At 40.6% G+C, this 15,224-nt stretch overlaps 1 protein-coding gene across 1 annotated transcript in view; it reads left to right on the plus strand.

The window, feature by feature from the left end:
• LTBP2 (latent transforming growth factor beta binding protein 2) overlaps positions 1–15,224 on the plus strand; it is a 3,457,946-nt gene that overhangs the window by 1,608,963 nt on the left and 1,833,759 nt on the right. Inside the window, exon 8 of the mRNA XM_044074624.1 lies at positions 8,750–8,852. Coding sequence (XP_043930559.1) covers positions 8,750–8,852 — 103 coding nt within the window. The remainder of the gene's footprint in view (positions 1–8,749; positions 8,853–15,224) is intronic.

The raw sequence follows: 15,224 nt of genomic DNA on the forward strand, positions 1-15,224 counted from the left end.
TCAATTAAGGATTGACAGGGCACAGCCATATTTTTCTGGTTCAGCTAGAACAACACAGGATGCAAAACGGAAATATGAATATGAATCCTTTACAGTTCCGTTTGGTCATAATATAGATGTAGTGAAAGAAGCGGTTAGCAGGAACTGGAACATCTTGATTACAGATGAGCGGGTGAGAGATATGGTTGGGGAACAACCAAGGTTCACATATAGTAACCTACAATGCTTGAAACAGATGATGTTCTTCATTCCACATTGCTGCAGTCCTAACCATTGGGGTAGTCCGCTGTCCAGTCGGCCCGAATACCAAAGTATATGGCTGACGTCGGTCAAGGCGCATTAGACTGATGTCAGGACGTCAGGGTACTAATGTGCATGACCGACGTCATATCCTCAGTCTTTTTTGCCGCATGGTCCGATGCAGAAGCAGTTTTGCGAGTGCAGGTTGGCGTTCTGAAATATTTCCGAAGTCGGAGTTTCAGACCGAATCAAAGTTGGCTAAGTACCCGCTAGAACATTTTGGTTTTTGCTTGCCTCAGTATTTAACCGGATGTCAGAAAAAGTGAATAACTGTATTTCTTGTGGGAAGCAGATACCTCATAGGGATTACCATACTTTGTGTATACCTTGTTTAGGGCCTGAGCACGACGTTGTTGGTTGCCGCTCTTGTGCTAGATTTAACAAACGCACTATTAAGAGAAGGTTAGACTGTGCCAGGTTAGTGTTTGGGAAGCGTTGTAATTATAAAATGCCGCCGGATGCTCCGGCCGCTTCCCAAAAAGCGCAAGGACAAAACAGCAAAGCCTAGGGTTGATGAACCGGCAGTCCCGGACATCGGTTCTTTAGAAGGCTCAGTGGAGCCAGAGGTTTTGCCAGGAGTTTCTTTGGAGTCTCAGGCAGAGACTTTACTGTTACAGGATGTGCCTTCTCAGGAGGTAGGCCAGGCTGAGGGGGCTTCTCAGGTAACTGTTCTTCCCTCTCTTCCCAAGGTAGTTAGAGCCTCTCCTTCTGTTTCCAAAACTTCTTTGAGAGGTAGGCCAAGTTTAGCTTCAGTGGGGCTTCTCCTAGCACTTCAGGTTCTGTGCCTAAGAAACATATGCTTAAAATGGCAGAAGATTTAATTACTATGATTAGAGGCTCTATGCCCCCTCCTGATAAGAGGCCTAGGGTGGAACCTGAGTTTGAAAGTTTTGAACAGTGTTCAGAGGCTTCTGAGTCTTCTCATGGAAGACTTGCAGGAGTATCCTCCTTATTCTGATTCTGATGTGGATGATTCCACTCCTACAGCTTCTCCTCCTGAGGATTTCTCATTTTCAGAGACTCTGCATTCCATGAGGGAGCACTTTAAATGGGAAGGCCAAGATTACTCTGATTCCAGGAAAAGGCTTAGGGAATTCTTATTTTTACCCCAGCATAGGCCTTTAGCTATACCTCCTGTGTTGAATGTGGTGGAAGATGTTTTTGCAGAGGCATCCCTGAACCCTGATTCTTTGCCTCCTGCCCCTGTTAAACCTGATAGGTACTATAGGGTGCCTGAAGCTCATAAGTATCTGTTTAAGAGTCCTAGGGCAGACCCGGAAACTGTTTCTCAGGGGCCTAAAGGTGTTAAGGCCTCTGTTGTTAAAAATCCTGTTCCCAATGATAAAGAGGCTAGGGCTTTGGATAGGTGGGGAAAGAAAGTATATACTTCTTCCACTTTAGCCATGAGAGCGTTGAATTGTCAGTTTCACATGCTAAAATATCAAAATTATCTCCTTTCACAATTGAAATCTAAGGTGGATGCTTTGGCGGAAGGTATAGAGTGTAAAGAGTTGCTGGATTTAGTTCATGTGTCTGAACAAGTGGGTAAGCATTCTTTGCAATGTGGTTTTGATGCTGTGCAGGCCTCCTCGAGGGTGGCTGCCACTAGTTCTGTTCTTCGCAGGCATGCCTGGTTGAGGGATCAGAATTTAGCAGAGCATGTTAAGACTAGGATTTTGGATGCTCCTTTACAGTCTGATGTGTTATTTGGTTCGCCTGTGGAAGCAGTTTTAAAGAAAATGGAGGACAAAGCTAAGTCTATGCAAACTGTTGATTTTTGCAGGTGCAGCCACCGAAGTTTAGTAGAAATTGGCCTACTAAGGGATGGACATATCCTGCTTATGATTCCCAGTCTAGGGGTAGGTCTAGACGTGGTAGGGGCAGAGCTCAAGGTTCTTTTAGGCCTAGAACAGGGAGTTCACCTGCTCAGACTTCTGGTGAGGGCAGGGGTCAGTCCTTTCGTAAACAGACCCAATGACTTGCCTTTTCAGCTGCCAGTAGATTCTCGTCTGGCAGCTCCTTTGGGAGGAAGACTGTCTCTTTTCAAAGAAAATTGGGATTTAATCACTCAAGACAGATGGGTGTTGGATATCATTCACCACGGTTACAGGTTTTATTTCCATACATTGCCCCTTTCAAAGGCATGCCAGACCTTCCCCTCCACAAAGAAAGAGGCTCACAAGCAAATTTCTGTTACTCCAAATAGGGGCCATTCAGCCAGTCCCTGTACCAGAAAGGGGCCTAGGATTTTATTCTCGCCTGTTCCTAGTACCAAAGAAGGGGAACACGTGGAGACCAATTTTGGATTTATCTATCCTCAACACTTATCTGGACATTCCCAAGTTCAAGATGTTGACGTTACAACAGCTTTTACCTCTGCTGGGCAAAGATCATTGGATGGTAACTTTAGATCTCAAGGAAGCTTACCTTCATGTGCCTATAAGACTAAGTTGCAGGACGTATCTGCGTTTTCGAGCTGGAAATTCTCATTATCAGTTCTCTGCATTGCCCTTTGGCTTATCTACTGCGCCCAGAGTATTCACAAAGGTTCTGGCTCCAGTGATAGCTTACTTCAGGTTAAAAGGAATTCAATTCTATCCTTACTTGGACGACTGCCTGATTCTGGCTCAAGAAAAGGAAGACCTTCTACAGCATCTGGAATATGTCATAGCAGTGCTAAGATGCCTAGGGTATTCTGTGAACGAAATAAAGTCCAGTCTAGTACCCTCTCAAGACATGTGCTTTCTGGGTGTGAGACTGAATACAGCAGCCCAGATGGCCTTTTAACCCCGGACAAACAACAGAATCTTTCCAGTTACTTCCATCAACTATCTCTTCAGTCCGGGCTGACTGCAAGGACAGTCTTTCAAGCCTTAGGGTTCATGGCATCTTGTATTCTGGTGCTTCCCAATGCCAAACTGCATATGAGGAAGCTACAATGGTATCTAAAAATGTATGGACACAGCACTGCCAGGATTTGGACACTGTCATTCAAATAATACCTTGCATTCAAAATGAATTTTTGTGGTGGGCTCAGGAATGTCACCTAAACAAGGGACTCTCTGTGACCCGGCCAGAGGCGAGTCAGATTCTAACGACAGATGCCTCAGACATTGCTTGGGGAGCTCATCTAAATGGAAAGTGGATACAAGACAAGTGGCCTGCCAGACTACAGCATCTACATATCAACATGAAGGAGATGTTAGCAGTCCAGTTTGCATTAATGGCTTTCAAGGAGTTACTTCTTCCAGGGCAGGTGTTGATTCTAACAGACAACACAACTGTCATGTGGTACATCAACATACAAGGGGAACACATTCTTACCCATTGTGCAGGCAAGCAATGATTTTATGGGAGACTGCGCTCAGCTTGCAACTAACTCTTCAGGCAAGGTTTCTGCCGGAGCACAGAACTCCTTAGCAGATGTGTTAAGCAGACAAATCATGGATCCCCACGAGTGGAAACTGGATCTTCATGTATTTCAAAAGTTGACAGTGTCCTGGGGAACTCCAGACATAGATCTGTTCGCTTCTCCACTAAACCACCAGCTGCCAAAGTTTTGCACAAAGAGGTTTCATCACACAGCTTGGAAAGTGGATGCTCTTTCTTTCAGTTGGAAAAATCTTCATGTGTATGCGTTTCCACCTCTGCCTCTTCTTCCAAAGGTGCTTCTAAAGGTCAGACAAGACAAGCCAAGGATGATTTTAATAGCTCCAGATTGGCCTCGCAGCACTGGTACCCATTATTGAGGAGTCTGGTAAAGAAGCCTCCATGGCCTTTACCCTTGATTCCACACCTGTTGTCCCAGAGAGATGGTCACCTGCTCAATGTCAAGCTTCACTCTCTTCATCTAACAGCCTGGCATATTCTGTTTTGAAAGACAGCAGGTCTCAACTTCCTCAACAAGTTTTAAATGTGATTAGGAAGCCAGGAGACCTAGTACAAGGAAAGTGTACGCAGAAAAATGGAAGAGATTTTTATTTTGGAGTGCAGCAAACAATTTGGAGATTTCTGAGCCAAATTTGAGTGTGGCTCTTCAATATCTTACTGAGTTACTGGACAAAGGTTTGTCTTTCTCTTCCATTAAGATTCATGCTGCAGCAATTTCAGCTCACTATGATTGTGACCCACCATTGTTTTCGCATCCTTTGTTCAAGCAGTTTCTTAGAGGGGCAAAGAATATAAGACCCACGTAGAGCTCCTACTCCTGCTTGGGATCTCAATTTTGTGTTGGAAAAACTTACTCTACAACCTTTTGAGCCTGCAGCTACTGCTGACTTGAAATACTTGTCATGGAAGACTGCTTTCTTGTTGGCTATTACTTCTGCAAGAAGGGTGTCTGAGTTGCAGGCCCTTATGGCAGTAGAGCCCTTTTGATTTTCCATAAGGATAGGTATCATTACGCACTAATCCTTCCTTTATGCCTAAGGTGGTTTCTAGTGTGGCTTTAAACCAAACTATTCATTTGCCTACTTTCTATGCAGATCCCCAAAATAAGGGGAAAAGATTTTGCACACTTTAGATGTACATAGGCAGTTGCGTTATTATTTAAGCAGGACTAAGGATTTCAGGCAGTCTCAGCAATTGTTTGTCTCTTTTGCTTTGAGTTCTCAGGGCAAGCCTGTGTCTAAGCAAACTATTTCTAAGTGGATTGGGTTTTGCATTTCATTTTGTTACTCCCATCATGGCAAGGAGATTCCAGCTGGGATTAGGCTTCATTCCACTAGGGCTACTGCCACTTCAACAGCATTTCTAAGGGGGGTGGCAACTAAGGATATTTTGGAGGCAGCTACTTGGAGTTCAGTGCATACTTTCTCTAAGCATTACCACCTTCCTCTCTACTCTAAATCTAGGGCTGGTTTTGCCACGGCTATTTTGCAAGGCATGTTGACAGCTCCTGCTTCCTTATGATTTGCCAGCCTCCCTTACCTCTGCTTTGGGATTCTACCCAATGGTTAGGACTGCAGCAATGTGGAATGAAGAACATAGTACAGTTTTGTACCTACCATAAATGTAGATGTTCGAGGATCCACATTGCTGCAGTCCAATACCTCCCTCCTTCCCCTCTGTGTTTAGGGGTGGTGGTGTGGGCTAATATATATATATATATATATATATATATATATATATATATATATTCTTGTACATTTGTATATATTGTATATATGTTTGATGCAGGGCTTTTGGTGTTTTGGTTTGGGCCTTGTCTTTTTAGGGTCTTCTGACATCTGGGGCAAGAAAAGACTGAGGATATGACGTCGGTCATGCGCATTAGTACCCTGACGTCCTGACATCAGTCTAATGCGCCTTGACCGACGTCAGCCATATACTTTGGTATTCGGGCCGACTGGACAGCGGACTACCCCAATGGTTAGGACTGCAGCAATGTGGATCCTCGAACATCTACATTTATGGTAGGTACAAAACTGTACTTTATGCCACAGTCGAGTTCATGATCTCACATTCTCTACTACTTCAATCTCCCTTATGAGGACAAGTAAGTGTGGGGCATGTCCCCAATGTGACTCTATTGATGAGTCGCATTATTTTAGACACCCAGACACAGCCAAACTCTGGGAGATTAGAGTCCCCTCTGATTGCAGCAGTAGGAATGTAGTATATGTTGCACATTGTGTACAATGTTTCCAATTTTATGTGGGGAAGACGAACAGGTCCCTAAGAGAACGCATTAGGGACCATAGATACTGTCTGAACAGAGGGGATGAATATAGTGCATTGGCAAAACACTCGCTAAGATATGGTTCCTTGCACTCATTTTTATTTCAGGTTCTGCACGTAGAGAAACCATCGGCACGGATGGGGGATTTAATAAATAGGACTGAAGAGTGTGAGTTAGCATGGATTTTAAGGCTTGGGGCCCATAGAGGACGGGGATTAAACGAGATAGTTTCACTGAAACCCCACCTCAAAGGTAGGAGGGTAAAGTAATAATAAATTTTTTTTAGTATAATAGAATTATATGAGTATAGAATATAGAATACATATGCAAATGTTTTATCAATTACTATTTTCAGCATGTTTTTAAGTATATGTAAGAATTTTTATAGACTCATACAATGGTTTGTAATATATTTATTGAATCCATCATATATTAATTTGTATAAGTATATTTTATAATTGTTTATACATATATCTATATATTAGTTTTAGTATCTTCAAAGTCTGAATGATATGTATTATTATCATGATGTGGCTTTATTAGTTTTGTTTTGCTTACACAGTTTTTAGCGAATATGCACTGATGATAATATTATAAGTATAATGTTTACTGTGGCAGTTATGTTTCCTCACTTCCTGTTGGCTTTTGAATAGAGGAAGTGAGAATGATACTAGCATGAATATAATGTTCAATGCAGTTATCATGATACATCACTTCCTGTTGGTCCTTGATACAGGAAGTGATGTTTACTTTGGAGGGAATTTTGAAAGTCAGTTTTCATGATACATCACTTCCTGTTGGTTTTTGATACAGGAAGTGATGTTGATTTTGGAGGGAATTTTGAAAATTGTTATTGGATGCTTAGTTTATTTAAACCAGGATTATTGTATGGCCGTCTTTGTCTGAAGAAGCGGTGATAAGTCCTGTGAAAGCGCTCACGATTTTTAACTAATAAATGAACAAGTTTTATGATACTACAGTTTACTCATTTGTTCCAAGCATTGAACTGTTGGAGTACTTGGTTCCTGTTTTTGTTCCTGCTTTGCCTTTGCTGTGTACCTGGAGGAATAATATCAATAGGAACTTTGTGAAGGATCCACATTGGTAACTCACATATTGAAGTGGTAGCAGTTGTGCTTAGACGCTACGAAGGTTTCTGGCTCCTTGGGATTTATATATATATATATATATATATATATATATATATATATATATATATATATATGGTTCCCCTTCACAAAGTCAAACGGCCACAATTTCGAAAGTCATATGGTCAAGATCATGTGCTCGAAATTGTGGAAGCTCGACTCTATGAATAGGGAACAGCATACAGCGCAGAACGGGAGATTTCCCTTTCTGCACTGTAGTGTGATCTCGGAGTTGGAATAAATAAGCAGCGGGGGAGATGTGGGGGAGTGCAGAGGGGCTTGCTCCCCTGCAGAAACACTTTGTTGTGTTACATTATTCTGTTTTTCAGCTCCCTTTCATGAACTTCAGAAGTTCGAGCATATGGCTTCAGCCATATGCATTTCGAGTTTCTGAATGTTCGACTTTGTGAAAGAGAACCATATATATATATATATATATATATATATATATATATATATATATATATATATATATATATAAGCAAAAGCATTGACAACTGATGGATGGTAGTATTTTGAAAATCAAAACAAGGAAAAAATTAACAAGAAAAAAATGATAAAAGGAAAAATTTTCATTTTGAAATCTGTTCTCCATAACACTATCACTCATTCAGACATAATTTGTCTGGATAGAAGTATAGGTAAGGTGCAGTGTTTGGGTTAGGGGCAGTGACAAGGTTAGGGTTAACAGACATAAGTAAGATGTAATTTATATGCACACGTGTAAATACATACATGCATGCATGCACACAAGCACACACATGGACGCATTATATGCACACATAGATTTGTGGCAAAATATGCACAACATGAGATACAGCATCACTTCCTGGAGAGAGGACAGCAACACACATATTGTAGATGGGAGGTAATTTAAGAAAGCGTAGTTATAAACGTAGCTGAGCCAGTCATTAAAAACATTTCTTACGGTTTAAAAAAAGGAAATTGTTGAACTTGTTTTCTTGTAATTCATGTAAGGATGTTAATAAGTTTGTCATTTGTTGTCATGTTGTATGATATTTGTCTTATTAATACACTAATAAAAAAAAGAAAAGAAAGAGTAGTTCAGCGGACAAAAGCAGAGACCATCAACACAGAACATAAATGCCAAGTGAAACAAACGAAAAGAGTTCGGTAGGAAGGAGAGTGCATGCAGATTTGAATCCTACACTGTTATATGTGAAGCCCTCAGTGGACATTGCTACACTGTATCCTAGATGCAGTTACATTACTCGGATACAATGTTTAACTTTCACACATGGAAAGACTGCTGACTGATGCACTGCTTCTGGGTGTGAGGCCTGCTGCTTGTTGTTCTGGACAGCTGAAGATTTGTCACAGAATGTAGCAGATGTTCCCTTCACAGCTTGGCAAGAAGCCCCATAGCTTCAGAAACCACTTTTATGTCAACAGATGACTTAGGTGCATAATCTCTGTGGGCTGAAAACTATTAATTGTGGTAAAATGACTGTAGTTGACTAATAGCTGGTGGTTGAGTTAAATGCCAGTGTTGTGAGGCATTTGTTTAGCGTCATTTTAATGAAATGTGTCATGCATTGTGCAGAGTATCTTTATGGGCACAGCAGATTGCTTCACTCCAACTCTTTTGTTATTTTTTTAGTGTGGAAAACCACTGCCAGGCCTCACCAGAAAAGAAGATTGCTGTGGTTCCATTGGAGCAGCCTGGGGGTACCACATGTGCGTTCCATGCCAGCCCAAGCCAGGTAAGAACTGTTGAGCAACACAGGGGGCATCCGCGGGATGTGATGCACTAAATGAATTCTTTTATTTTATCTCATGATTTCATGACCCATGGTTATTTTAGTAATTTGTTTATGTTTTTTTTTTTTTGCCAGATAATCTCCCCACACCCACAAACCTGATTAAACACTTGCAGTGATTTACACAACAGAATGATTGTGTAGGAGAACAGTCACATGACAGCCTTGTGTCAGCTAAGCACTTCACTCAGGCTGAGACCACAGTTGTGGAACTACAGCACTAGTGAGCATTCAGTTTGTAAACGCAGTTGCTGCTCTCACAGTGGCTCATTTTAATAGGGGAGATTAATTTTGCACATATTTCCTTTCTTCCTTCCTTCTTCCTCCTCTCTTCCTTCTTTCCTTCCTTCTTCCCCCTCCCTTCCTTCCTTCTTCCCCCTCCCTTCCTTCCTTCCTTCTTTCCCCCTCCCTTCCTTCCTTCTTCCCCCCCTTCCTTCTTTCCCCGTCCCTTCCTTCCTTCCTTCTTCCCTCCCTTCCTTCCTTCTTGCCTTCCTTCCTTCTTCCCCCCTCCCTTCCTTCCTTCTTCCCCCTCCCTTCCTTCCTTCCTCCCCCCCCTTCCTTGCTTTAGCACTTCACTGTTACTACTCAGGTCTACATCTCCATCTGTTTTCCATCCCTTTTGTCACATGTTTCTTATCTCTGCTTCTAGACCTCTTGACTAATAAAACTCTTCATGTGGGGTGAGCAGTAAGGATGGGTGAGAGTTAATAGTCCCTCATGATCCACCAGCATTTTATAAAAAGACAATGTTTGTTTGTTTGTTTGTTGGAATAAGCCCTCAGATAGAGATGTGACTGGGAAGGTAAGGTGCTGTCACATTGTTATGAACATCTGAGCACCCTTGTTGTGTGTCTCCTTTCCAGTTCCTTTAGTCATACACTTTTGTACATCACTCACAACATCTGGGGCAGTGTGACAGTGCTGATATTATCACTTGGATCTACCTCATACCTTCCAGTTTAGTAGAACCTCTGATGCTGGTCTAAAATTGGTCACTAGCTGCATAAGTGGTCTCCTTCTGTAAGTAAGTGGTCCAAAGGTCTTATTCTGTTTAGATCAGGATATCTCTTTCACCCACAGTCATTTAAAGGATTTATGCTGAAACATGACAACACTTGTTCACTGCACATTTGCAAACATTGATATATATCTGTCTGTCTGCCTGTCTCAGTTCTTTATTTATAAATCACTGAATGTAAAAGCCTGCCATCTAAAAGCAAAAATCTTGGAAACGTTCTGATATATGTTTACAGAGTTCACAGCTCAGTGAAGTTTTTTTTTTTTTTTTTTTTTTTTTTTAACATGTATAACAAATCACAAGAATGCTGCATCTTTGGGGGTAAAGTTATTTGCATTTTGAACTTTTATTAATTTTGATATTATAACACAGCATGACTTCCTCCTTTTGGTTTATCTTATGAGAGCCTGTTCTTCATTATGTCCTTATATCCCTTTATGTTCCTACTGTCTGAGTACACATGTGGAATGTTATTCAACATTATTGGCTTATTAGCGCTACCGCCATGTAATTCTTAGCCAATTGATTATGGATTACCATGTGGCAGTGTGTGTGAGTTATCAGTCCTTGCTTGGATTACCAGAACCTGCTCATCAGTCACTGCAGAAGTAAGGTAGCTGAGAGTCTGTTAAAGAATGGGTTACTGTTTTTTTATGAAACATTGCAAGATGTTGCAAAGTGTATGCGATTATAAACCTAAAAAAAAAAAAAGTTTTGCAGAAGGACAATAAATGCAAAATATTCATAGATTATACAAATACTTTGTGCTCTTAGGCTGTAGTTGAGCAAAATGCCAAATGATTTTTTTTTTTAAACTGATGTTTTGTTTAAATTTGCAAACATATATAGCATAGGATATTCTCTCTTCATCAGATCAGGCATTTGAATAGCCACGGTGCTATTTAGTAAAGAGTAGCCATACTTTACAGCTTAAGTTTGAATAATGAGTGTATGTAACTGAACTGTATGTTTATGTTTTTAGAGAAGTCACAGTGAAGTGTCAGTTGTCAAACAACTAACTTTTAGGCGGACATAACTTTACATCTCACAAGGTTACAAAACCAAGCGGATGCTTTATTGACAGCAAACTGAATATGATGTGATGTAGAAATAATTCCTAGGCTTATTCTTTTAGGAAGTTAGAATTAGTTTATGTTAAAAAGGTGTTGATTAAGTAAATATTTATTTTTTTCTTTACTTGTGTTACTGCAGAAAGTTTTACAATGACATAAACAGCAATATGTGAAAACGTACCACAGATGTGCTGACCTGGCAGAAATAACCCATAATGCCTCTTAGAGACACAGAGTGCTATATTTGTAAAGTGTAGGGCAGGCAATGTGGCAGACTTTCAGATGGTTTATCTTGCTTACCCAAAACGTGTGCCATTTTCTATGAAAAAGACTGCTATACTTCGCTAAAGTGTTGAATACTGCGATAATTTGAATTACTGTGATGAAGTGTCATACAGAGCTTTGTAGAGTTCATGCATATCAGTGAGTGTTTTTGTATGACTGAAGGAGATGTTTGTGCCCACAAGAGTAAGTCCTATTATGTGTCATGAATATAATTTATGACATTCAGTGATGTTATCATCAGTCATCCAGCAGCCTTGAGGTGGTGTGCTTCATAGACCAAATGAACCCAATGGAGCATTCATTTCCAAAGCTGGATTCTTTAACTCAGAAAGTGTTTTTCCTTTGTTTATGGGGAAGACAAGTTTAATAAAAACATTGCTGTGACCAAGGTTTTGGAGAATAAAATCATATTTTGTTTAGTATATGGTCCTTCAAAAATACTTGGAAAGACAAACAGCATGATAATTGCAATTTTTTTTTATATTGTAGAATGTAAGCATCGTTCAGTGTGTAGTAACACATAAGGAATCTATAATACAAAAGTGGTGCTGCACCATGGCATAAGAGGATTAAATCCAAACTATGCCACATGTGACCTGGTTTGAAATAGCAGCTCAATCATCTGAGGTGTGGCAGAGAAAGGATGGGGGTTCCCATCCTGGGAGGAGGCATATGGCCGGGGAATGTGTGTTTGAGTTGAATGCTGTTTGTCTGACAGACTTTTGGCGAATGTGTGGTGTTGCCCTTTTAATGTTGTGTGACTGTGGAATTGGTATATATAAGTTAGGGCAGTGGGGGGGGGGTCTCCCCTCACATGAAGGTGCAATGAGTAGCTTCTCGGGAAAAAAAAGCTTAAAGTTCTACACACTCAGATTGTCAGTCAAAGACAGGTTGAACAAATGAGCCTGCTGCCTGCACACTGATTGCATTAGATCAGTGCTGAAGGGTGAGGACATGTAAGAGGTGTGTGTCCTAAGTGGAAATAGGCAGGGAGATATTGACTGAGTTAATGCAGAGGTAGGATGACATGCCACACAATTCCATAGCACATCTGCTCACTGACCAGTACAGGCGTGTGCAGGGGAAAACCCTGTAGACCATAAAAAATAAGATACCCCTGCCCTGACAGTAATATGCTCCCTTACTCAGATATAACAATGTCCTCATGGCCCTGAGCATCAAGTGGGGTAAGTCCAGAGGCATACAAGAGTAACTGCTACACCAGGTCGACAATAAGGAGATATTTGTGGCAGCCAGTGGTCAGCTACAGGGAGAAAAACATTTAAAAAATAATATAAAAATGAAGGGTAATGAATTATGTACTGGTTGAATGATGTACATTTTGCTCTTTGGCCAGTTTTTAGTTCTTTGTTTGCACAGGAACTTTGGTGTGACTTTAAAGTGAGCAATCATATGTGACTTAGTTTTTTTTTCTGTGGCTTCTTTCATTGTATATACTTGCTTTGCAGAGCTAATAAATTAGAGTCCCCAAAATGTGTCCTGGGATGTGTACTCTATAAATAAGCTTATAAAAAAGCTCTGCCTATAGGTGAGCTAGTTAAAGTACATGCAACCAGGGGATTCTGTTTCAAGTTCTGTTAGTGTATGCAAATTTCCTCTTAACATCCTGAATTAAGTGATGAGATCTGTGCTACACTGAAGCCCACATATATGACAATTTGAAAAAATAGTGACAGGAATATTCGTTTTATTCTTTACAGACAACATACAATGGCTAAACACTGATTGTTTATGTTTTGAAGTACATCTTCCTTAATAAAAAACAGTAAGATCTGCTGTATGTTCATGGGTTCATAGGCTGATACTAGGCTATCGGCCCTAGGGCCTATACAAGCCTTGCCAAACAATTCAACGGATATTTCTTCCCACATTATTTACTTCCCTGGATCCCTGTCTAGCAGAATAAATGTAGTAGAATCTACATTTGAGAGAAAACTTCAAAGTTAAGTGTTTTTCTGGGAAATATTCATTAAATACTATCAGTAAGAGACTAATGCATATAAAAACAACAATAGAAAAAAAAATAGAGGTTTAAAATGAAACCATATTATCTTCTTCTTCTTCTTTCGGCTTTTCCCAGTTAGGGGTCGCCACAGTGGATCACCTGTCCACTCATGATTGAAAGTGGAGTTTTACAGTGTCGAGTTGCCAGCCCGGTGCCCAACCTTCCACAGAAGGCACACATGCACATACTCATGCCTAGGGCCAATTTAGAGTATCCAGTCCACCTACAGCATATCTTTAGGATGTGGGAGGAAACCGACGCGAACAAAGGGAGGACATGCAGACTCCACACAGAAGGCACCCCAGCCGAGGATCGACCAGAGAACCTCTTGATGTGAGGCGGCAACGCTAACCGCTGCACCACAATGGCCGCCTTTAAAATTAAACCATATACCAGATGAAAAATGGCCTGGTGAGATCGCAGCACAAACACTTTATAAGATGATGCTGAAAGTGAAGAACCAAAATAACCGTAATCACAATGAATTAGGACAGATTAGTAAATGTTACTACTACACATAGCAGTGTGTATAAATGGATAAATCTTTCATCTTACACTTTTTGACCCTGTAACATTAACGATGGTGCAGTCTGTGGACAAGATAAGATAGCAAAGGAGATCTATTGTATGCATCTATTCATTTATTCAGTTATTTGTTCTGTATTTGTTATTTACTTTTTTGTTAACTGAGATAGTTCAGTTGGGATAATGTCTCTTTTCATTAGAGTCCAAGGGGAAAAGGTAAGATTAAAATTCACATAACCAATGATATACAGAATATAATATACAATGTATGCATAAAATGAGTATGTGCAAAAATATATGATTGTAGATGATGCAAGTAGAAACAGTAGTTTCATCAAGTGTTATTTTAGAATTAAACAAAAAAGAGAGCATGAAAAATCCTATATATAACCCCTGTATAGTTGCTTGGGTAAAGAGATGATAATATATGGTCACTACACCTAAATTTACAAAAGCAGTAACAACCAAAAGTTTCTTTTTCTTGAGTTAATGTATGCATGGAAACAAATTGTATTTATGTGCTAATTTATAATTTGTTCATTATTTTTCATACATTTTTTCAGCCTGTACACATTTCTATGGCTTTAATCATCATCATCTTTCAGCTTTTCCCGTTAGGGGTCACCACAGCAGATCATCTCTTTCCATTTCTTCCTATCCTCTGCATCTTGCTCTGTCACACCAACCGCCTGCATGTCCTCTCTCACCACGTCCATAAACCTTATCTTAGGCCTTCCTCTTTTCCTCTTACCTGGCAGCTCCATCCTTAGCGTCTTTTTCCCAATATACCCATCATCCCTCCTCAGCACATGTCCAAACCAATGCAATCTCGTCTCTCTTGCTTTGTCTCCAAACTGTCCAACATGAGCTGACCCTCTAATATACTGATTCCTAATCCTATCCATCCTAGTCACACCAAGTGCAAATCTTAACATCTTTAACTCTGCCACATCCAGCTCTGACTCCTGCCTTTTTGTCAATGCCACTGTCTCCAACCCATATAACATAGCTGGTCTCACTACCCTCTTGTAGACCTTCCCTTTCACTCTTACTGGTACCCGTCTGACACAAATCACTCCTGACACTCTTCTTCACCCATTCCACCCTGCCTGTACTCTCTTCTTCACCTCTCTTCCACATTCACCATTACTCTGAACTGTTGATCCCAAGTACTTAAACTCGTCCAGCTTTACCAACTCTACTCCCTGCATCCTCACCATTCCTCTACCCTCCCTCTCATTTACACACATATATTCTGTCTTAGCCCTGCTGACCTTCATTCCTCTGCTCTCTAGAGCATATCTCCACCTCTCCAGAGTCTCCTCAACCTGATTCCTACTCTCACTACAGATCACAATGTCATCTGCAAACATCATAGTCCACAGGGC

This window comes from Protopterus annectens, chromosome 6.part0 (genome assembly GCF_019279795.1).
Source record: "Protopterus annectens isolate FY-2018-M chromosome 6.part0, PAN1.0, whole genome shotgun sequence".
In the NCBI taxonomy this organism is placed as follows: Eukaryota; Metazoa; Chordata; order Ceratodontiformes; family Protopteridae; genus Protopterus; species Protopterus annectens.